Source organism: Channa argus, chromosome 13 (assembly GCF_033026475.1).
Source record: "Channa argus isolate prfri chromosome 13, Channa argus male v1.0, whole genome shotgun sequence".
Classification (NCBI taxonomy): Eukaryota; Metazoa; Chordata; class Actinopteri; order Anabantiformes; family Channidae; genus Channa; species Channa argus.
Window position 1 is genome coordinate 21,982,556 of NC_090209.1, and position 24,966 is coordinate 22,007,521.

A 24,966-nucleotide genomic window follows, 5' to 3' on the forward strand; every position below is an offset into this window, starting at 1 on the left:
TTAAATATGCTATTACGCTGATTAAATGTTACTTAGACAAATGTATTTAATTACAGTTTTTCTTTTAATAAAATAGCAGAAACACAAACACTCACTGGACATTTGTCACATTATTGGTTCCACATCGTTGCACACACAAAACATACTATAGGTGTGGAAGCGCAGGTGGCAGTGCACACAGCAAAATTAGAAAATTGTCATTTTAAATGTGATGTGGCAGTGTCAACATTACACAAGTACACTACAATTTTATACCAAAAAGAAAGAGAATTCAACATTTAACTGAAGCCTTTGCACATTAATGTGGTTGTATTTGACAACGTAGGTGCTGACACTATTGACATAAACTTGCTATCAAGGAAACATTAACTATTGTCAGTTTTCAAGTTTATCTTCATATAAAGGTTATGATAAACAGTTGCTTTGCATTAAGGAAAAGCTCGACAATTAAACTATACTTTCGTGATTTCTTCAAATAGGTCATGTATTTGTTAAAGTTTGTTAAACATGAAACTATAGCCAAACAGTGTATGTTGCTTTGCCGACAAAAAACATTCTATATAACCCCGTTTTTATTTTATCTCTATATTTAAAAAAAAAAAGAGAGAGAGAGAAAAGTTACCAAAAAGTTGCGGGTTGACGGTACTGTGCTGGAGCAGTTTAGTTGCCAGACAACGAGAGATGACTCAGTCAGTAGCCTGACTAGTTGTAATAAGTCACAGTCACAGCATGTAATTCTCCATGTGTAATTCCCTTAAAACCACGCTTTTTTAAAATATTGTACAGAGCCAGGCAAGCAAATGTCTCCTGCTCTGAGTCATTGCTATGCTAAGCTAATTACCCACTGTCTGTAGATTAGCATACACATATTTACTAAACCAAGGTACCTGATTTTGGGTCCAGAAAAGCCTCTGTTCATTCCACATATGTTTCTTCAGTTTTTTTTTCTGAGTAATGGAGCCTATCTTTGGGGGTTGCAATCTATATTCAAATTGGCATCGTGGATACTGTTTCATTCACATCCATTATTTTGAAGTGCTTCCCTGTAATTTGCCTTGACTTTCTAGGTGTAATCTCTATGGCAGTGCATTATATTCACCAAAGGAATCTCATAAATGAGATGCAGATCTCGTAGGTATGAAAGCAACAGAACCTTCCTTAGACTAAACTAGTTTTTAGAACTTCTTCAGTATCACAGTACTAGTGAGTTTTCAGTACTTCCAATAGGCCAAAGCAAAGCACCGCTGACAATAGCTTATTCAGGGCCCTTAGCTTTCCCAAGTATAAAGAAATAGGCTGTAAAATGAGGCTCAATTTGCAGCCCACACTTTGGCTCTGTCTGTATTTATGGCAGACACACTTCCACTTTTTTGTATAAGTGGGATTGTTCACACAAGTGAAGACTTGAGACTATATGTGACATTTTCCAAAATCTTATGTAGGAAAAAAAGAAACCTGTAAATTGATCATACACACTGCCATGACGCCACTGTAGTCTCAAATAACAAAGGATTCTTAGGCACAATTACTTTTTTACAAGATCTTGATCTCTATAGCCCAATATTGTAGCATAAGTGTTGTGTTGCGATGGATACAAAAAGCTGCAGTGCAGCTTCAGTTTGGGCTTATTTATTTAGTGTTTGTATACACATATTTGTACAAAACAAAAACATTTATGTATGTATACACACACACACAGCACTATACTTTGGGCGGCAAATTGAACTTTTTGACCGCCTAGGTATTTAGGTTTTGGAAAGCAAAGTACTTTGTCAGTTCTGCTTTTCTTTAGACTACTGGAAATACTGCAGTACTGAAGATCTCCCTAAAATCTGATTGTTCTAAGGCAGGTTTTGAAGCATTCTCTTAATTACAAGATCCGGCTCTCATAATTATGAGATAGCAAGTCATAATCATGACTTAAGGTCTCCATTTGGTTTCCTTTGGTGAAGGCAATGTGCTTCCCTAAATCTTTGCTGTCATGAAATGGTGACATTTTAAAAAGCTGCAGTATATTCTGAGGCTGGATGTTTAGTCATTTGCATTAGCAAAGTCAATGGGACTTTTGAGGAATCGGTAAAGTAATACACGAAGTGAAAGAACATATTCCCCAAACATAAATGTAACCGATGTTTTACATTCAAATAAACAACCTCCATATATTTACCGTATCTAACAGCACATCTAACCATGTAATGCCATGTGCAGACATCTGAAATCTTTGACAATACTGTAGATAATTAGGACAAACCTCAGAAGTGAGGAAGCACAATAACCTAAACTAAAAGTATGACTTTTAATTTTTGTACATGGTTTTTTTGGTTATACCATTCGGTCCAACTGATTAGGACGTACTTATATGCTGGTACAACACAACCTAGGCTGTGGTCTAATACTTCACAGTATCACAGTTAAAACATTGATCTTAGACAGTGCTCCAGTGAAATAAAACCGTGGTTCAAATAGGACTCATCTATATTTCATAGCTTTCTAGTGTAGAAAGTACTGTGTAACAGTGTCACAATAAAAGCTTTTTTGCAAAGCACTATTAACACTGAAATAATTCACGAGACAGGTTGTTTCCAGAAAAGCAGCAGATTTCAGTGTTTGTGGTTTGTCAATTAAAAAAAATAGGTAAAACTATTAACAGCAAAAAATGTTAGATGCAATTTACATACGATTGTTTGAAATATGTAAGTCTTTAAGATGTAGTTCAGTTGCCCTTTAGGAACGGAGGACCGCAAGGATGGATAAGTTGTGAATTACAGATGGCAGATTGTGATTTTGCAGTAAATGACTTCAGTAAACTGTAAGAAAAAGGAGAGAGAGAGAATGAAGAAGTAATGTAGGACTGCAGACAAACTGTCCAGTCATCAGATCTGTGCGTTTCTCTTTGATCAGTCTTAATAGGAACGTGCAGTACACATTCACTGTTGTAATGAGGAGGTTTTATGGTTCCGATAGTAAGGCTTGGTGAATCCGGTAAAGGGATGGTTCTTAATCAAGTAGTGATGGAATATTCAAGGTCCGCTGCAGTACACAGTCAACATAAACCTAGGCTGATGGATGACATCATCATCTGCATCAGTTCACAGTTTTACATTGAGTAGCAAAACAAAATTCTAAAAAAGAGATTTTTTTTAGTCTTCATGTTATTTGTTCCATGTACAAATAGTGAAAGGTGTGGAGATGTTTTCAGGACTTCACGGTGTTTTGAAACAACTGTTGAAATGTTAAAGTAATAGTTATAAGCAGTTATTTTTTGTTTCCATGTGACAGTTTAAATGACCACCTCTCTTCTGTAGGTGCAATGGAAAGCATTGCATCATCTGCGTATTAGACATGTTACAGAGTTAATGCAGTTAATCTCTGTATTTTTAAGTCCCAGTTGTGATCTGTCCTTTTAAAAACTGAGAGCTGAGAAACTGTGCAGGAGGATTCCTAGTCAGATTCTATTCCAAAAGTCTCTGTGGAGAATCAAAATTTTAGGTACAGTAATATGCTTATTCGCATTTTCGCTAATTGTCAAATGATGCCAGTGTATATTCAGCTATGGCCACAAGCTAGTTTAATTAGATTTGCATAAAGACTGGAAAAAGGAGGAAACAGCTGTGTGGCATTGTCAGAATCTGACCTTTTGGACAGAACCAGGCCAGCCACGTCCAGTCTTTGTGCTAAGCTACACTAATCAGCTACTGTTGCTATGTATTTAGTGTCCAAAAAGGACATGTGCATTTCCAAAATTGTCAATTAAACTCATTAATTGGACATGCATCCACACATCAACCTAAGCTTTAATGCATAGTACAGACTAAAACATTCATTGTTTTAGGTCTTTGTTCTCACAGTAAAGGCTGATGAAAAACAGTTCTACTTTACAGCACAGTTGATTTCCTATGATGTAAAGTTGCTTTAAATTTAAAGCAGGACAGACAGATACAGAGGAATGACTTTAAACTAAAGTTTACGATTCTGCCTGAGGACAAACAACTAAAGCATTTAACAAGCTTGGTTTGTGGCACTCAAAATAATTAGATGCAGGGGAGGACTGGGGATGTGTAGGCAGCACAACATTTGGGTGGCTGGGTGTCACCTGTGCCTTTTTTTGTTTTTACCCCCCCGACAGATTTGTGACAAAGACAAATTCCTTGGCATTAACTGAACCAGTGACGTGTCAGTCAAAAGCAACTGTAACAAAGTTGGCGCAATAAGACGGTGGCTGGCTAAGAGGAAATATTCATAGACGCAGACTGTGAATTAGTGACACGCAGCGGAAACAGAGAGCCAGGAAGCCGGTGCCCAAAAGGTCTCCCAGAGCAGTCAGGTAGGGGATGGAGAAGTTGTCAGGGTCTAGACTTCTCCTCCACATCAAACGGACAATGAGGTCAGCAACATAAAGGAGGATAGCCACCTAGAGAAAGAGAGAGACCAAGGCTGTGATCAGAGAAAAAAGGAAAATATAGTGGAAATGAAGAAAGATCCGATTTTTAAAAACACTTGTTATAGGATTTCCAAGAGTACCACCACCATCATAGGACCAGCTTACACCGAGTCAACTTGTATTATGAGGAATTTGTGGGAAATTTGCTCTTTTCACCAATTGTCTACAGAAGGAGCGTTTTAGATCTGCTGTATGTGTCACGAACAGACGGTTTTCCTTCAGATAGAAAACTGTCTGTAAAAAAAAAAACTCTATGCAAAGTGAATATGTATGACCACTCTGAAATGTCCAAATTATTATAAGTTTGAGCTGTTTTAAGATCATTTAAGATTTTAATTCACAAACTTTGTGTGAAGGAGAAGACGCTTAATCACAACAAGAATCCAGTAATCTGACACATCTGCCTGATTCAGCTGTAACAGCACATTACTGCAAGAGAACTGGTCAGAATGTAAAATCGAAATAAATTGGGAATTTCCAAACAAGTTGTGAAAGAAAAGAGGAAACAAGAGCAAAAGTGCAAACTAAATAGGGATGTGGAGAAGTGACAGGTAAGAGAGAAACAGACAGATGTCAAGCAAAGAGGCAGCAGTCAGTTAATATCACAAATCATCACTCAGAGCTTTGAAGCTCAACAAAACTGAAGAATTCACCTTCCTGATTTTAAAACTTCCTGATTTTAAAAATTGTGGTCGGGCCCTTCGAAGCCCTTCCTCTTTAGATGTAGCAAAGAAAATGACAGATGGTGAAGTTCTGCGCGTTATGATAAAAGGAGTAATATGTAATTTAGAGACAAACCATGAAGTTTTAATTTGTGTGATTGTAGCTCAAATCGGCAACGTTTAACAAAAAAGGACACTAGAAAGTTCACTACAGTAAAATGTCACCAACAACATCCACAATGATCAAGGGCGCAAAAATAACTATTTCAGTGAGAGATGAGTTCATTTGCCAAGGCTGACAAAGCTGCACTGGTAGACCTCAGATACTGGTGATGCTCGAGTACGCGCGTGTGTGTGTGTGTTATTTTAAGTGATCTCAATAGTAGCTTCCTCTGAATCCTTAAAGAAATGAAACCATTCAAAGTCTAAGCTACTTCTTTGGCTTTATTTGAAATTAAAGCGATTATAGGATGTGACCTCTAATGACTAATGACAATATTAAGTGTTGTATGTTTAATGGCTCAGAAAGGAATGTGAACTGTGTCAGAGGTGACGTGTGTTTGTGGTCATGTCCAAGAAAAGACTTTATCTCAGTGAGCCACTGAAGCACGTCATTTCACAGTTGGGTAACAATTGTGATTAGACTGTATAATGTCTTGTGCCTTCTGATGAATTTATCAGAGGGTCCTGTGAAAGTCACAGCCAGTAAGTTCATTAGAATGGGTTTGTTGTTGCAGTGAAAGGGGCACATAACAAAATGTGGAACAGTATTTTACCTGTAGCAGAGCAGCACACAGGTAACAAACGGTGAAGGCTACAGTGACGGGCGCCTCCTCTCCCTGGAGCAGAGAGATGGCGTAGAGGAAGACCAGGTGACCAGGGATAACCAGCATGAGCAGCACGCGTGCTGACTTGGAGTTCACCCCTGGGAGACACAAGGAGGAGAGGCCCAGGTAAACTCAGGTGAATACAGTATATGTTCTCTAACTACTGACATACTGGTATTAATACTAAAGCTTAATGCGAGTAACAGTACTTTCATTCTTGGCCACTCAAACAAATGTCTGACCCCCTGGTGACTACATTTGTTTTTGTTTCTCCTGTAGCTACAAACAGCCTCGCTGATTTCGGTATGGTGCTGATGCAGTAGATGGCCTCCGTGGGTGTAACGTTTTAGTTTTTGCCAAAGATAACAACCAGTGAAAATCAGTAAAGCTGCAGGCAGTGAAACCAAAACAATGATTTGGGAGCAGTGCTGTGCAATATTAACAAATGTTACGTTAATATTTTCAATATCGATCAATATCAGGCTCAAAGTGAGTCATCGATTGTTCCTGGAAAGTGACAGATCTGATAATGTCAGCTTCCAAAACATTATTGTAGACTTTCTTGTAGGTGTTGCCCTGTTGGCCCATAAAAAGCTAACTGTAAAACACGGTCGTGGTTTACTGCGGACTCGTCACCATAAAGGGCTCGATTGCATGCAAATACTGTAGGTGCCACCAGTTTGCATTCAGTCTTACCTGAGGAAAAGAAGGTGATGCAGGGATTGGGCCAGTGCTGCCTCATCTTGTAGGGCAGCACCCCTGGGATGCTCCAAAAGTGCAGGTATGTTGAAATCCTGCTGGCCTGGATGGCCACCAAGTTACCCCCCACTCCTGCACAGGGACAGGGGACGGATTAAGCAGGTGAGCGAATGAACAGTTATGTGAATAAAGATGTGACACAATGTACTATGTGTCATTTTAGTTATGTCAAAAAAAAATTATTTTTGACGTTTATAACAAGGACATTGTTGTTCCTCACACATTGTTTAGAAAAATGCCCATATTAATTTTGTATTGTCACAGTCAATTAAAACAAAGTTCTTTCCCACAGGGTACAAATAAACACAGCTTCAGCCTCTTTGACTAAACACAAATTAAACAAAATAATGACACAAGCTTGGCTCAACTGCGATCCGGCCAGCAACAGAGTAAGCAGCAGACACCAAAGCTGAGATCTGCCCAGTGGAGTCACGCTAACTGAAAAAGGGGAACTGAATACAGAAGTTCCATATCTCACGCCGGCACATCAACACGTATGTATGGAAAGAAACTCAACTACACACAGCCACGTGGTTCCGGCAGTGAAATACGACTCTGGTTGTGCAAAAAGAATTGTGTGGTATTTGTCAGACTCTGGTAGATAACTTGTTTCCTTACTGAATTTATCTCAAGATTATCTGTCATTTTTGCTCTAACAGCTGCAAAGTCAGTAAAGAGGCTCAAGATTTATTCTTTAATTCTGGTGTAAATTGAAGTCAGGTTTCTTCGAAATGCAAAGCGTCTTTTAAAACCGGCAGAATATGGAAAAGTCAGTTTTTAATTTTGGTGTGGACAACAGTATCCGTGGCTAATTCAGTCACATCCAACACCTTACAAAGTTATTATTTACGCCCCCCCCCCCCCGCCCCCCCCCCCCTTTTGTGAGATGGAAAAGGCTCGAGGGAATGTTTTGTAAAAAAAAAAAAAAAAAAGTTATTACTGATTTATATGCAGCCAGTGAGGGGAAGATGGGAAATTCAAACCAGATTGGCAAATTTAGAATTTAGAGCGGGTTGCAAAGAGGCAGAGTGGGAGATTGAGAAACGGGGGAAGATGGGCAGGGAGAAAATGAGAAACAGTGACAGCGTGAGTCGATGGTTGTTACAGGCCCCGTCAGCAGTGCCAGGACTCTGGGTGTGGACCATTAGTGGTTTATATCGACTTCTTTCTTATACTCAGTGGATCCCTGCATGCATCACCTCACAGCCAAAGCACTTATTCTGAAGACTGCTTCTTTTTCGCCTCCACTTCACTTCTCAGCGCAATTTCCATCAATCTAACGCAGCATTATGGGGTGGAAATCAGTTTTCTATGCGTATAAAATACCTTTCAACCTTGAGACACAGTTTCATTCTCTGGTTTCCACAATTGATTGGAATTTTCTCATGGAGAAGAAAGGAGGGAAAAAAAAAAGGCTACAGGCAAATCGAAAACGTTTAAACTGCTACAGACCGCACATGGGTCAGTTTACACAATCAGCTCATACTGCTTCCAAACACTGTTTTCTCTCCTTCCTTCTGCTCTTTCTATCAATAGGGTGAGAGGTGCTGACAGATTTACCAGAAAACAAATGTCTTACAGAACAATGGGTCATTGATTTCAGACAAGGACGGACAAACTTCCTACATTTGGCTCCTTTTTATACAGTTTAGTTAGAGCTGACCCCACCATTAAGCTGCTATAGGCTCAGACCCATTTGGTGAGCTCCACATGCTTTTACCTTTCTGCAGGTATCCCGGGCTTAGGAGCCATGTGTTACCAGTCTGATTATTGTTTTTGTTTATTGCTGCTCTTTCCTCTCACCCCAACTAGTTGAGGCAGGAGGCCTCCGCCCTGAGTCTTCTGTTAAAGGGTGTTTTTCTCTGCAGTTGCCTTGCGCTTCCTCAAAAGGGGATTTGTTAGACTCTCCTCTATAATTCTGTAAGGTCCTGCACCTTTGCTATGTTAATGCTGGGGACACACCTGAGGAACAGCAAAGACTGGACAGCTCACACATAGAGGTTTGAAAGTCTGGAAGTATCACACACCTGACAACTGAGTAAACTGGGGGAAATAACTGGTCGGGAACATCTAAGTGTCCAGGACAGAGAGCGTCTCAACAACAACTGAGTCAGACTGACAGTGACCAGGACCAACTAGGTCCAACCAGGGGTCCCCAACCTAATAACATTCATAGATGGCCAAACAGCTGTTTTGATATTGCTCAGATTTGACCGAGATGGCTTTAGTTAACCAGTTAATAAAGTTATGAAACACCATGTGTAGTTCCAATTGGACAATTGTTGTTTGAAGGTTTCACTGACTTTAAAAGCTCGATCCAACAGGCTGTGCTAAGAAAATGTGTTTTATATTATAGAAGTTTGCAAAACTACTCCACGTTTGCTTTGGTGCATTTGATTTACTGCAGAAGTTGTAAGGCTTCACTTCACAGGACATTTTAACACATTTGCATGTTTCAGTCCATTGACTGTAACTAATGTACATTTTGATATCAGACCCAGATGGTTCTAAAGTATCATGTTTCCTAACTTCCAGACAGCGCTAGTATAAGTTTATTATATTATTAATTAGTTGTAATTCAAATCAAATTTTAAAAGTAAAATAAGACTGAGATGATCATGACTCTTTTCTACAGCTGCATGTTAATTACTGTAAACCTGCCTGTAGACAAGAAATGGCCAAACTGTCATGATCCTTTTAGTTACAGCACCTACAGCTACGTCTGAATGATTAGAGCATTGGCAGCACTGCTTTATAAGATGACTTGTAGCAATGGGGGAAAAAGTTTGATGTGGAAAAAGTCTCTGAAAGAAATGAAATCACTCCAAAAAAAATTATTTGATGAAGTTCTGGTATGTTGTAGGGTATTAGAGGTTCCCCGAGAACTTTCTGTGAGAAGCATTAACATTGTGCTCTGAGAACTCAGTGTTTAGTCCTTTGCTGCCTGGATTCATACAGCACAAGAAGCATCCAAAGGTAACAAATAACCTGAGGGTGTTGTGTTCTGCTAACAGGAGCTTTTATTTATTACACCACATCTGCATCTGCTGGGCTAATTACAGAATCATCTCCGTGTATAACGCGGTGCTGTTCAATAGCAGCAGAATCCATAATGATCATACAGCAGCTGGATCAACTCCCCTAAAACAGTTTTGACTGTCACTTTAATTAAACATTAAGGACACATACAGTCAGCTTCTGCGTTAGCACATTCATAGTAGTTAACAATCAGCTGTGGTGAATGGGACATCACGGCCAGAGATCATATTGTGATTCTGACAGTTGTTCCAACGTGTGCACGCTAATCTCATGCACTCCTCTTTTCAACTGTCAATAAAATGCGTCCGGCTAAGTTAAGCTGATGTGCTGTTAAGCGAGTGAAATGGTGTCAGTGTAGGCTGAAGATGTGTCTGCTGACGTGTTTTTTTTATTTGATTCTTTTTTAAATTTGTAGTGTGAGAGCAGACGTTATAGCCATGTCTGTCAATTGGCTAATTACTAATGCTTAGGTGCCTGTCCAAACATCTCTACACTGTTACCGAATCGTCACCTTGGACCACATCCACATGTAACTGTGTTCGCTTACCGTTTATAACGGGTGTGAAGACAGCCATTCCCTTAAAGTTGGGGTCGCTCACTGTCTTGTCCAGTATAAGGCCTCCAAAACTGGAAATAACAAACACATGCAGTTACTGCCAGGGATTCCCACCCTAGTGTCAGAACTGAAGACCTCTATTAGATAAAAGGCGATAGTGTATCCGAGGGCTGGCTGATGTTTTAGGTAAGGCTGTGTGATTACATGAACCGTACCTGCTAATGGACATGGCTATTATGACAGGCTGCCACCCAGAGCGGAGAACCTCCCTGATCTGAGGGCTCTGTCGAGCCACCAACACCCAGGCTGGGATCAGTGCCAGGAAGAACAGACACACCAAGGGGGACAGGTACCACATATCTGTAGAAAACAGGTTAAACAGTGACAAAAGGTAAAAATGCACAATATCTCATCTGGTCATCAGAGTGAAAACCTTTTCAGTTAGTTACAGTGTGCTTTCCTGATCCATAACAAAGAATCATTTGACACCACAGTACTGTAGCTGTAGGAGTAGATCACCTGATCACGAGTATTTTTTGTCCCTTTTATAAGATAAGTGTCTTACTTATATGCACAATGTAATGCAATATCCACTGCAGCTGCATTCAGTCTAGTTAAACAGTATAATTTACAAGTTTCCTACAATGTCATCAATATTATGAGCACTGAAGATGTACATTAGGGTGTTGTTGTATCTGACTCAATAATATGTACAGGTGTGTCTATTAAAGTGGCCACAGCTTTAGTTGTGTGTTTTGATTCTGTTTGTACCTCTGACGTATAGAAAACACACACACACACACACACACACACACACACACACACACACACACACACACACACACACACACACACACACACACACCATGGTGAGCTGTTGGGAAAATAAATTGACTTCTGCTGCCATCTTGTGTTCTGGCTATTGGCATGAAACTAAAAAACATTTTATGGTCAGCTCTTTTCATTTAGTGTCAAAGAAACGTAAAGTTAGGTCACACACACCTTTTGTAGTACACCTAATGTTAAAACTAGTCGTGAATGCCTGAAACACCACCACATGTGTCATGTATCAGAGCTGACGCCTGCCCAGAGGCTCCACCACCCGTGTTACATACACACCAATATACTGATAGAGGGTGCTGCTGACTCCAGCCAGCAGGGACAGCGTGATCAAATCCCCGAGACTGGCAGCGATGGGAGTGGCCACATTGTCAGGGTTGATCCCCACTTTCCTGGAGCCGATGATCACTCCAATCATCACCAGGCCTGAGGTGGGGGGAGGGGGCAGGGTGAAGACAGGCAGACGGACAGAAAGGAGAGAACTGAGCGAATATGAAAAGAAACAGTAAATAAGGGGAACTCTGAACAATCATTGTGTTGACAAGAAGGGGCAAAAAAATAGTCTGGGAGAACGCTTTCATCAGGGCTACAACACATCATGCTGACAAAAGCTTTTGGCTTTTCACCAGCAGAACATCAAAAGAGAAAACACTTCAATACACCAACATTTTACAACTGAGTGATGTAAAAGATGTAATAGAAAAATACAAAGAAAGTTCAAAGCATAAGCACAGATAGAACAAAGCTACAACCTTCTAGAAACTTGGGTGAGGATAAATTATGGATTATGCAATAACTACATTTAGAAGTGGATATATATAGTTTGGATGTGTTTTTTATTACTGATGATAATATAAATGTCTTTCAGCAATAAGTTTATACTGTATGTGCATATATAAACTTGTGGCTCAAAAACACCAATCAGAGCTCAGGGAAGTGCTGCTGACACACACACACTGAATTGATGACATGTTAAGCGTGTATGAGAACTAAATAAGGTGTGGGGGGTTCTTTTGTTTGATTACGCAGAACAATGGAAAACTGTTTTACAAGTTGACACTGAGCCAAAGTCATTGTAAAATACTGCAGTACATTCTGATGCAAAACAATAACGTGTCCCTCACTGACCTAATGACAGTGCAGCTACAAAGGCCGTCGTGATGCTGCTGGCACAGAGGACAGCTGCCTGGTCCAGTTCAACACCACCTCTAGAAATTGCACCTAAACACACGGCTGCAACCGCTGCAAGGAAGCCCACCACTGTGGCCTGAACCTTCAGGAGTGAGACAGTGGGCAATTAATCAGCATTGACAGCAAAATACATGTGACCAAAAAAAAAAAAAACAACAGCCCTTTTGTGATGGTCATAAAATTGCAGAAAACAACCGTTTGACTTTCAGAGCTTTACTGCATGTGTGATGAGTGTGATCAGAAATGTACAAGGTCAAACGTTAACTAACTTGTAAACTGTTTTCAGAGAACTGACTATCGGTGCAAATGGTTTCATCCTTGGTTTTTCCAGAAACAAATAAATTACAAATCCTCCTTCTGCACTGGTTCTGATCACCACTAGGTGTTTGATATAAATAGTTTATCATATTCTACAGATTAAATCAATAGCAAAAGTAAATACAAATATAGAAATGGCATTAAAAATAATGTAGACATAAGAAGTATAGACTGTGAGTACAGCAGAAAAACTATTAATATTATCAAAACAATAACCCGAAACCACAGTCACCTTTATGTTACAGCGTAAATTACCTGTATTAGGGCCAGATTGCTGCACACCATGGTCCACTGTTTATCGGGGTCGTCCATTTGACCTGTGTTAGCCTAAGAACGTGGAGATACCACAAGTTATTTTAATCATAATGAGGGTCATTCAAAGTTAAAACTACAATATGCAAATTTGCCACAATTCTTTTTTTTTTTTTTATAGTATCGTATTGTAAAGAGGTTCTGTCAATGCCTCACAGGAAGTCAGACTCACTGAACAATGAGTAGCAGTGAGGATTTTTTTTTTTTTAATGTTTCCTAGTCTCATAATTTTACAAATGCATTGTAATTATTTTTATACCTACAGGTAGCAGAACGTTTTGTTCTGCAGCAACAAGCGATATGAGTGAATGCTCCAGTCTCTGAACCTCTTCCCTAGTTTACCCATTTCACCATCAATAATATTATTGTACCCTGTTATTATTAAGTCAATAGTCAGGACAAATACTTAGTATCAAATTCCTTATACACTTAAACATGTTTTTCCAATAAAGCTGATTCTGATATTTTCATACATTAATATCAATTTTAACACTGAAGCCTTTATTCAAACAAGTTAAAAAGCTTGTGAGCTTTTACTACTGTTTTTTTTTTTAGTGACTGGACATTATTTTGTTACAATATCCCAGATGTCATTAATAAAGTTGATCAACAAAATGCTATAACCCTTAGACCTAGGAAGCTTGCAGAAAACTACACAGGTTGCTACTTGCAGATAGTGGATCTTTGTATGGTTCCATGCAATGTAACCAAATGTGAAGATGCACCGAGCAGGCTTCATCTTCGTGGTCCGTTTATCTTTGCCCGCTAATGGGTTATCTGCATATCTTTGTTTGGCCTAAAAGTTTTTAAACTGTTTGATGGACATGAGAGGAGAAGAAGAGGAAGATAAGGATCCGGTGTAGTGAATTACAATTTGGAAAAACTGATAAATGATAAATACATAAGCAGTTTTCCAGTGGCTCTGTGCAATATCTTCCAATTCGTAGGGTTCAATTCCAGTTCAGATTGTATGAATCTATTGCTACTGCCACCTAACTGGGTACCTCCTGCACGCAGAGGTGGAAACACAATTGGACAGCCCACACACAGGTGAGATTTCTGCATTACTGGGTTTTCAAATAATTTGCTCCATTTTTACAAGATGAAAGACTTGTGACTTAGGGGTTATTTCGCTAAAGTGCCGAGCCCTTTACTGATCATTTCTGTAGGATGAATCCGTGGCTAGGAGACTGCACGACATCAAACACTGTCCAATCTTTCAGTTTGAGGCTTTGCTGCTTTAGAGGTTTTATCTGATTTAATGTGCAACCAGAATTTTGGCTTGTTACATTTGCACATGCACTGCACCTCATTGTTTTTCTTGTAAAGTGAAGGAAAACATTTGACCATTATCACGTAGACAAGTTGGGAGCTACAGTATGTCGCCTTTGTTTGGAAGTGATAAGAACCAAAGTGAAGTTTGTAGCAGCCGTGACTTACATGTTGACACTTCTCAGCATCATGACACAAAGAGTTTACATGGCATGACGTCAACTTCACGTCCTCTATAATAATTTAGTGTATTGCCAAGTAAATACGGTAGTATAGTTTTGAATTGGATCAAATAGTATTAAAATACATGTAGTATATATCTTGTGCATAATTTGTGTGCAGGGTGGTAGATTTGGTTATATTACTGTGTGATATTCAAATATATTTTAATTTAAAAATTTGTAAGCTTAAATATTTAAGATTCCAAATGTAAAGTTTGTATTTGTCAGTACAAGCTTCTATTATTAAAAATGTATAAACACCAAGGCTTCTTACAGCAGTGGAGAGACGAGCAGCCAGAGTCATCTCCAGGTTTCCTTTGAGTCCAACCAGTGCAGGCACCAGGATGAACACTTCCGTGATCACCTTAAACACCTCCCAGTGCTGCAACACACACAGAGGAAAACACAATCAATCTCCATTCTTTCATTTCCTAATTCTTATTTTAACTTCACTCAGTGTCATCTCCACCTTCACAGGCGAACCCTCTGAACTTTGCTTATTACTAACGCAGTTAAATAAGCACATCAGTTATTCTAGACTAACCCAGTAGCCTACTTTTTCTGTTTCCACATCTCTGAGCATCGTCTGATTCCACAGACAGGTTCAGCGGGTTTAGAAGATGCACAGTTTACAGAGTCTGCCTCACATTTTCTGAGTACAACTCCAGCTGGCAGGTCCGAGACGATTTAGATCTTTAAATAGATGCACAAATAAAAGAACAACGCAGCTGCCAAAAGCGGAGTGATGTGGAACAGAGGCAGATGAGAAAGTGGCAAATTAAAGATGAGATGAGGGACTGACAGGGCAGGATGGAGAAGGAAAAAAGGAGGGGAAACGAATCAGAACAGAAAAATTTACTTTATTCTACAGCAAACCTCTAGAAGCCATTAATGTTCCAACAATGCGTCCTTGAATGAACAAAATGAATTTCAATTTAATTTAAAGCCCAATTAAAACAGTAGAGTAAATCTAAAGAGAAACCACGAATGCCATTTTCAAGAACTAGAAAAATAGAAAAATACACCACTCACACAAAGTTAGGGATATTCAACTTTTCAGGTGAAACTTCAGAATGCACCTAAAATCCAATACAACCTTTACAGCTGAACTTAATTTGATCTTTTGAATGCACATGTCCAACTGTTCAGTGTTTCAGTAATTATTGACAAGGTGATTGACCACAAAAAAGGTGAATATCAGTAAGTGTTTGTGAGTAATGTATATATCAAATATACTTTTGTAACGTGAGCTGTTCCTTTGCAGGTAATAAAGAAATGAAGTGAAACTGGAACTTCTGGGTTCTGTTCGGACACCGGTACAAGTCTTAAAAAAAAAGTGGATAAAATCTAAATCATGTAATATATCAGAGGCTTTGGAGAACAGAAACTACAGCTACAATTTAGAAATTGTACAGGCAGGGCCAGTGAGTAAAAGGCTAAAAGCTGCAGTGAACAAAGGGGACACAAACCCAGGCTTCTTTTGGAGTACAGCTCAGAGGTGGGCTTTACTAGTGTGTGTCTACACACACACGTATTACTCTCAGGTTCTGGACGGGTATATCTAGCTGATGCCTGTCATATTTGGATGCTATCTTGGGACGTGGCCCACTTCTGCTGTAGTAGTGCTGCTGCTTGGCTGCAATGGGCCAGAAGCCAGAATACTGTGCTACTCGGGATTACTCAAGACAAAATGCAATGTTTAGAATATTTTTACTATTATAAATATAATTACTCATGTATTTTTAGTCATTGTTATATCATGAGCACATGCAGTGAGTTGTTATAAGAAACACTGTAAACTTGGACGTTGCTGTTTTTGACTCCATTTCCTACAGTGTACTTCTTTAAAGCTGTGTGATGTAAAAATTCATCCTTGCTCTTCGCTTCGATTCTTCTATCCTTCGAGCACTTAAATTAAATCAAGTGTTCACTTTTATCCTAAGGCTTTCCACTCCCTCCCACATCTACATCTGATTTGGAAAGCTCAGAAAGGTGGATGTTGCACAAGGCCTTATCTGTCTAACAGGAAACAACAGAGTCAGCAAAAAAGAAGGAATGTTAAAACTACTGCACAGTCACAGAGAAAGACATCTGCCGATCAATCGGTCATTGCAATGATAGATCCATCTTTCCACCCAGTCATGTGTCTGGTTTTAAGGAAACATCACAGACATCTTTCTCTGCCTACCAGTTTACCACCGGCAACTTTTTTCCTTATCACTGTCTTCATGCATAAAATATGTTTCTAAAGAATGGAGTCACTGAGCTGCCTGAGCCATAAAGAAGGAAGATGAGACTGACTGGCAAACATCCAATATCTAATAAAAAGTACAATGTCATTCTGACCCTATTTTATACCTGTGGATATGAAACAAGGCCAGCTGAGACTTTTCGCACCCCAACAAAGTCAATCTCTGCCTCTCACTTTGCCGTCACTTTGCCATGCCCCCATGATAAACTAAGGTCAGTCCACGCAGGTTTTGGTGCCAACTGAAAAGTGTCTTTCAGAAACCATAAGTGGCCATAAAATGCTTGTTCAAATTAGCACTAGATAACACAAATCTCCACTAACTTTCAATTACTTTTCCAATCTTAAGCAAATACTATATTTTCTTAACCCAACTAATGCCATTAGCACCGTTAATCTACTGTAACCCCAATCCTGCCCTAGTCTTATCACACTTTAGTTGCCCTGAGCAGATGTTGCACTAAGTGACCAATTGTAATAGTCACCTATTATCAACTGGGTTGTTGTGTTGAAGCCTGTGTAAATAAAGAGAAAACCAATGATTTTAGATTTTTCATACTTGTATAAGATCCATAACGATACCGGCGGAGACCATTCCAAGCCCTGACACCAGGTATGGCACGATAACCTGAGCAGCTATCAGCCAGGAGCTCTCCGGTAGGAAACCGTGTTCTGATCGCGTCAACTTCCACGTCACGCCACGCAACTTCTTGCCCTGGTAGCGTAGCTCCAGCTCCAAGCGAGTCACCACCATATTGATAAAGTACTTAACTCAACATAGAGTTACTCCAGTTGAAACTGCATCCAAACATAAAGGAAAGATGTTCAAGCAGAAAAAAAACAACAACAAAAAAAAAAACTTAGGAAATATGAAACGCTGAAAAAGCGTCTAATGGATCTTGTTTTCCTTGGTTTAAGCCGGGCTAAGAGCAAATCTTTCAAGTAGTCACTAAGGGCTTTCTTGAAAACGTCAGAAACAGGATTTCTGAATGCATGGTTGTTCCAGTCTCAGAGGATTACAAAGAAATGCCAGGCTTTCCATTAATCATTCTTGACTGTGAACAAGTGAAACAATCAGCTTATAGTAATATCTCTGGCCCCTGGAAAAACTCAAAGAATAAAGAATTCCGGACAAAAGAACTGAGGTAACACTCAAATAACTTCCAATTTGTTCACATGAATATACATTTTTCTCTCAATGCAAAAATTTGAGTTGAAGGCTGTAACTGTGACTTGAGGGCAATGAAGCATGGCATCTTTGGCCCAGTGGTGAGTCAGCAGTGACGAGGTATCCGTTCGTGAGCCCTAATGGGGAACACAATCCTTGACACCATTTCTGATTCATAGGTCACAATGCTCTCTACAAGCACAGATGCTCCACATCTGCTAACTGGGTTTTCTTTTTCATTAAAACTTAAAGTGGAACCCAACAATGAAGAGATCACATTTCCTGATTAAATCCAGTTTCCATGAACTACTCTGGAGCCTCACGTACTTTCAGTTCAATTGAGTGTTTGTTGGATGTAGTCCTGAATCCAAACTGACATCCAGGATAAAGGCTCAGCTTTATCCTGTAGCCGACAGCAGGGCTTTCCGTGGCAGCTGAATAACTGACAGCGGCCAAGATGAAGAATTGCACCAAAGGTCTTGCCGAGTTAGAAGTAGAAGGATTCTTTTATGTCCTTGTCATTTTCCCTCTCTTTTGGCAGGAAAGGAAAGCACAAAGAGCTCAGTGGTGTCAGTAAACAACCTTAAAGGTCCACTGCCTAGATACAGCAGCCGGCTTCTGTCAGGCCGAACACTCTCTCTCTCTGCTGTCAGCATCAGGGTTGTCCTGCTCCCTCCGCTCTGGTCTGCTCTGCTGTGACGTAGCAGAGAAACAGGCAGGTCTGTCTGCACTGCACGACATGCAAACTCATGAGGGAAACAACCGGCTTTACCGCCTCACACTCTCCCCCTCGCTATTTCTTCCTGCGTGTCTGCCTCTCAGCCAACCTCGCTCTTACCATGTGACATCCCTCTTTCTACGTCGGCTGGTTTCCCTGCATTTATCGCTCTCTCTCATTCCCCTTTTTCTAATGTTTTCCTCCATATCGTGAGTCTCTTTCTTTCTATCTATCAATTTCCTTCAGCTCTATCCACCTGCTACAGTATATTTCCAGTGTTTCTGTACCTCTTTAAAAGCACACAGAGGACGCAGAGTGTGAGTGTTCTGTCTGACTAAACCATTACCCTGCTTTTCAGAAGCTTGACTGCCTTGAAAAAAACACCAACACTTTTTCGATCACAAGAACTCTCCCCCCTTTTGTCCCTTCACCCTTTTTTTTCCCTCACACATAAACAAGCACCAGTGCCTTTCACTGCGGGCGATGGGTATTATTATACTTGTTATCATCAATCATTTATTTGATTCCTACTTTACTTTGCGCATTTCTTTCTTTCTTCACCTCTACATGTTACTAGATAGTTACAGTGCAATATTAGACTTTTTTTTCTGTATTAATTATCAAAATATAATTATATAAAAAAAGGATCACTCCAAATGTGTATAAGCTGTACGAGCAGTAAAGAACTACACAATTTGTATGTAAGTATGTGTATATATATATATATATATATATATACATACATACACACACACACACACACACACATATATATGTATATATATACATATATATATACACACACACAAGAAGAAAAGTGTGCCAACATGGAGAAGTTAAATCAGAATAGCAGGAAAAAGTATTTGGAAAAACAATCAATACATGAATAATTCTCTAGTGGCTCCAGCCAATTTTGTTAGTCATACTTGCAAAGGTAAGGAGGCCTCTACTGACCCAATATGGCACCTGAGCTGTGCCAATAGCTTGAGCTAATACACTTCATCCCCTTATGTCCCCTCAGCTACTGTAAAGCCTACTATAAAGTTTCATTAGTTTGTTCCAATGCTACAACCTGCTATTCCCCAGCCCATGGTGTTATGATGTACTAGTACAATTCCTTCTCATGATAAGAATTGTACATGCTTCGATGCTGACAATATAGTTGTGCCATGACATGTTTGCAACCTTGTACACTGGAACAGCGTGAGGCAGAGTTGTCTCTAAAAAATCTGTCATTTAAAAAAATATTTGTTTTGTATTTTCATTGTATTTAGCCTCAAATGTGTATGTTTAGTATTTGATTAAGTTAAGACTTTCTTATTTTCAACTTGTTGCCTGGATAACAAAACACAAAAATGGGTTATTAGCAGATGTGGTAGTTAATGCTGATGCTTTCCTTATCATTTTTATTACACAATAATAATTAAAATGAGCATAGTCATACACCCTCCCGCCATATTTCCAAATATTTGCAGCATGGAACAGCCTTCTGGGAGGCTGACCCACCTTTAGATTTAACCTTAAAGCTGCTACCAGAATAACGAGACTACATTTAGGGGCAGCAGTGGCTCAGTTGGTAGAGTGGCCACCTACCGGCCACAGGGTTGGAGATTCACGCCCTGCTTATCCCGACCACATGTCCAAGGCACCCTGGGCAAGACACTGAACCCTCAAAAGCCCATCCCCATCCCCACCTGCCCAGCGCCCGTCCTAAGCCCTGTACAAATTGGGGAGGGTCGTGTTAGGAAGGGCATCTGGTGTAAAAAACGGTCACATTGACCCTGAATTCACACGATAAGCCGAGAGGACCAAAGAAAAAAAAAAAAACTAGCTCACAGCAAGAGTCAGGACTGACAGATTAAAATCCAAATGTTCACTTCATGCCCAAACAGATGCGTCAGAAATGTTTTTCCATAATTGCGTAGTTCGTGAACAAGTTTGGTAAAACACAGAGAGCCACTACTTGGACATCAAATACTAGCTACTGGGGTGAAAACCCAAAACAGCCCGTCAGTAGACACTGAATGCAGGATGAAATTTACAGGTACTACAGCAGGATGTGGTTGTCTAGACATAACCACCACAGGCTACAGTAACTATGCTAATTGCTGTGTCGTGTACTTGTCTTTATCTCCCTTCGATTCAGATAGACTCCTTCTTCGTGCCCTACAGTTTGAGACACTGCTCAGCCAAACAGATGACTAAGTGTCCTCAATCAGACACAGAAGGGGTAACAGATACTGTAGAGGAGAGAGAGAGAGACGAGGAAGTAGTGATAAGCATCAGATGGAGTGAAGGGAAAAACCATCAGAAGACGGACGTGAGTTTACCAGCCGAGGACATAACGGCAGAAGGAATTTTCAGCTCATCATAAAGCAGTGTGCTTTGCCTGAGCACAGCTGTCTGCAGACCAAATGCCAGGGGAAGCAACTAGCACCACATACAGGTAACCACTTACCAGGTTATAAGGAAATTTTCCATATGGAGCAAAAACAATTGATTAAGAAAAAATGTTTATGATAGATATCAAACCTTTTCCACTCTTAAATCAGATGCCTCTATTAAGTTTAACTGTACAATGATTACCAAATTAATTGATAAAGTCAATCAAAGAAAGCAGAATTGTTTTCAGTTTTTATATAAAAGATGCCAAACATTTCAGTTTATATTAATTACCTGAATATTTTGGGGATTAGACACCGGAGGACATCTGTGTTCCTTCACTATTTAATAGAAAACGTTATTCATCAAGAAAGTAATTGCTAGATTTATCAGTGAAATTGATCAATAGAGTCCTAATAAGGTTAAGTACATTAAGGAAGATGGAGTTCAGATTGTATTGGTTAAATCAAGCGAAAGTACTGCAATCAATCCTGTCTGCAGTTTGTGCAGCTGTTGAACTATAGTGCACTGCACAGACAGGTATTTCTACTGTATTAACCTGAGCTTAACTCATACAAGTATAGTACTCATGCATAAAATAGTACAAACACTGGTCAGTATATTAAAAGCAACTTCATACTACACTATGACCTCACACTGCGTTAACTTGTAGTGGGCGCCACTGGTAAAGTTTTTTCTGCCTTGCTGTTGGGTGAAAATCAAAACAGACTACAACTCACAAACAGAAAGGCAGGGGGATCCTCACAAGATGGTGCACGGAAACAAAAATCTAACACGGTGCGACGTCAACTTTGCATTCTCCGTAGAAACGTCAGACAAGTGCTGCTCTAGGACTGTTTGTACTCACCTGCACAATGTCCAGCACCGTGCCAGCCATCACCATGCCCATCCCAGCCAGCAAGTAAGGAAAAAACACCTGAAGACAGATGGTTGCCGCTGACTCCTCCTCCACCTTGGCCACTGCCACTTTTGGCCTCTCCCCCACCAGCTTTTGAGGAGGAGGCTGGAGGATCGGGGGTAAGATGAGGTCATCTTGTCCATCTACGGTGCCTCCCAAGTCCACACTGGGACTCCCAGGAGGAGACTTCCCTTTGGAGCGGGACTTTTTGTTTTTTTTTCTTTGGCGGATCTGTTGAGGGGGTTTATTCTCACCAGGCATAACGGTGGTGTAGGTGACAAGTGGAGCAGTGCTGGCCTAATCTTGAAAAGGAAAATGAAATGGGCATTTGCTGCATCAGTTTGGATTTTTTCACATTTTTCACACATAATTTTCCTTAAATTGGAAGATTAACAAATAAATAATTGCCAAGGAAAAGTATGACACCCAGTAAAATGATTAAAACTCACTGATGTTTTCAGTTATATTTGACAGTTTGACTGACTTGTTTTTGCTTGTAAATTCTTTGCAAGGCTCCCCAGCACAAAACCCAAAAATAAATCGATCATGTCCATCATAATTAATGAGATATCTGTAATTCATTAATTATCTCTAATGTGATGTGAATTTAATAATGGTCTTTTACATATTTACGTTAAAAAAACAGATAGTGTCTATTTGCAGCACCTTACTGGCATTAATTTCCCTACTTTAGTGACACTAGAATATTTTTTCACAGCATTTCTTCACAGCTTATCACTTCTTCAATAAGCTGTTTTTTTTTTACATTTCTTTCTCTCAGTATTTGACAGTGTCTCATCTGTGTTGTAAAAATGTAAAATGCAAACCTCATAATGAAAAAGCCATTTAGCCATGCTTTATACGATAATTATGATAAACAAAAATAAAAAAAACATGAAGGTATATAGTTATAGTCAGGCATTATAGTCATAAATTGATTAATATAACAAGCTATTATCTACATACAGTACAGTGGAAAATGCTGCATCCTTTTATTTTGAAATGGCAAATAATAAAACCTCTCTTTTCATGCACAATTGGCTGGTATACATTTTTTCATCTGAATTTACTTAAGTATACACTAAGTATTTTTGTTACTTCTGATGAAAAAACATTTGTACAAGCTAAATGTGCATTGTTAATATCTTAAGTTTGGGGTTAAGTTTGCATCCTCCTACATGCAATTATTATATAGTATTTAAAAATGTTATAGTGAAATAATGAATATCTAATGAGCACAAATTTTGCACTTCCTTTGATTAATTAATTTCTGATAAAGGACAATTGTGCATTAAATTGTTGATTTTTTTCCATCAACAAAGTACAAAGTACTTTTCCCTATTCCAAAACAAGTGATGCAAACTTTCACACCCAACTGTAGTTTCTTTATTAATTATTAGTAGTTTAAAAATTAAGAAACAATTATTTCAAATTTTCTATTGAAGCCCTGGTAATGAACTTGATGACTGGCTTCACCTAATGAGAGATTTCTTTTTATTTTGCTTCCATACTTAAGAGTAGCCCCGGTTTATATGTTGTTCGTTAATGTGCCCGTTATTTTTACTTTAAGGATATTTTTAAAACCAAGATTGTCCTTGAAAAAACTGACAGATGTTCCAAACTTTAATAAAATGAATCTCCACAGACTCTTCTAACTATCTGGATGATCAGATATTCGGTCCGCTACACGGTGAAAAACGTTTTTTACGCAATTTCGTATTGGCGACTCAACTTTCCAACGCAAACAAAGATGGCGTCTCGCCAACTACCTGGATCTGGAAAAAAGCCTTAACTTGGGAAACTGGTTAGAATATATTTGCATCGCACCGAAGACGAATATAAACTTTAGCCAGATCGTTAGAAAAGACTCTATGAATTCTGATAATGTCATCAAAACAAAGGTAAGTGTTTTTGTACGACCGGAATTCCATTTTAAACATCGTAAGTGAATTAACTTTACTAAAAAGCGACGGTCAGCTCTACCTGCTAATGCCAGTTTACGCACTGGATGTTTTTTGCTGTGAGTAATTAGTGCATCCCTGGCTCTAAAAGCCCATTTAGCCCACGTAATGTGAGTCTATCCGACCAGAAAACACTGACGTAGCGCCAGGCTACCGGCGTTTAAAAGAAAAGAACAAAAATATACACACAACGTCAACGACGGGGTCCCGGAAATCTGTCTGTCGGTCCATTAGATCCGCATCACGTCAGTGCTGTAAAAGCTGTAAAAAATCTGTTTTGACATGCCTCTTGCTTTAAGGCGGCTGCCATATGCACACATCCCATAATGTCTCGTGCTCCGGTAGCCTATGGTAACACAACAGGACGCGTTCTGATTGGATAAACGCAGGACTAAAGCAAAAGTGGCAGCATGTAGTCCCGCCTCTTTGAGGAGGGAGCGATCAGCTGTTCAAATTGGGAAAAAAGTTCCAATGTGGCAAGCGTCGACTGTATACTAAGGATACTGCAGTGTAATAGTACATTTTCTCACTCTGATATGACAGACTCACAGAGCAGAGGGTCAAAAAAATAAAAAATAAAAATAAAAAAATGAACCATCTTAGATCAAAGTAACAGATTACTATTGCTGTATTTTTATTTGATCAAATTAGAACATGTGAAAATTAATAAGAATAAATGTTGCTGTGGACCTCATTAGGACTGGCCCACTAAGTAAAAATTGCAGAGCCATGTTACTGCAGTGAAGAAAAAGACGGTGGCAGCTAATTATAAAAGACACATGCTTAGTCTACATACACTTATTAACTTGTGTTGGGAAAACACATTACTTTCTTTCTCACACTACCAACAACTGAATTAAACCAATAAAACACAAAGTGGAGAATAGCTTCTCTACTTGAAGCTGAGATTTGCTTTGTGATTCTTACCTTTGTCTCCAGAACTTGTTACGGTGTGTGAAAGGAAGTTCCCAAGAATAACTGTGTGTGTGTGTGTGTGTGTTTGTGTGCGCGCACGCTTGCTGTACTGCGTGTATGTGTTTAAATGTAAATCTCTGTCTATATTAAGATTGTGTGTACGCTCTGCTTTCCGTTTGCTTGTGCATTTTTGTACATATGTTTGTCCATTGGCTCA

At 39.4% G+C, this 24,966-nt stretch overlaps 1 protein-coding gene across 9 annotated transcripts; it reads right to left on the reverse strand.

Moving 5' to 3' along the window:
- Positions 1–45: 45 nt before the first annotated feature.
- Positions 46–24,966, reverse strand: LOC137139513 (solute carrier family 41 member 1-like). Of its 9 annotated transcripts, none has more exons than XM_067526849.1 (11): positions 24,762–24,966; positions 21,823–22,175; positions 14,713–14,820; positions 12,889–12,960; positions 12,253–12,397; positions 11,404–11,550; positions 10,500–10,644; positions 10,276–10,355; positions 6,627–6,761; positions 5,880–6,028; positions 46–4,411 (listed from the first exon to the last, which is right to left on the reverse strand). In XM_067526849.1, exons 2-11 carry the CDS (start codon positions 22,132–22,134, stop codon positions 4,238–4,240), a joined length of 1,467 nt encoding a protein of 488 aa, XP_067382950.1. In that variant the 5' UTR covers positions 22,135–22,175; positions 24,762–24,966; the 3' UTR covers positions 46–4,237. The 9 variants fall into 9 exon arrangements, with proteins under 9 accessions (XP_067382950.1, XP_067382949.1, XP_067382952.1 ...); XM_067526848.1 differs by lacking the exon at positions 24,762–24,966 and adding an exon at positions 24,024–24,176; XM_067526851.1 differs by lacking the exon at positions 24,762–24,966 and adding an exon at positions 24,024–24,173 and having other exon boundaries at positions 46–2,807; positions 21,823–22,170.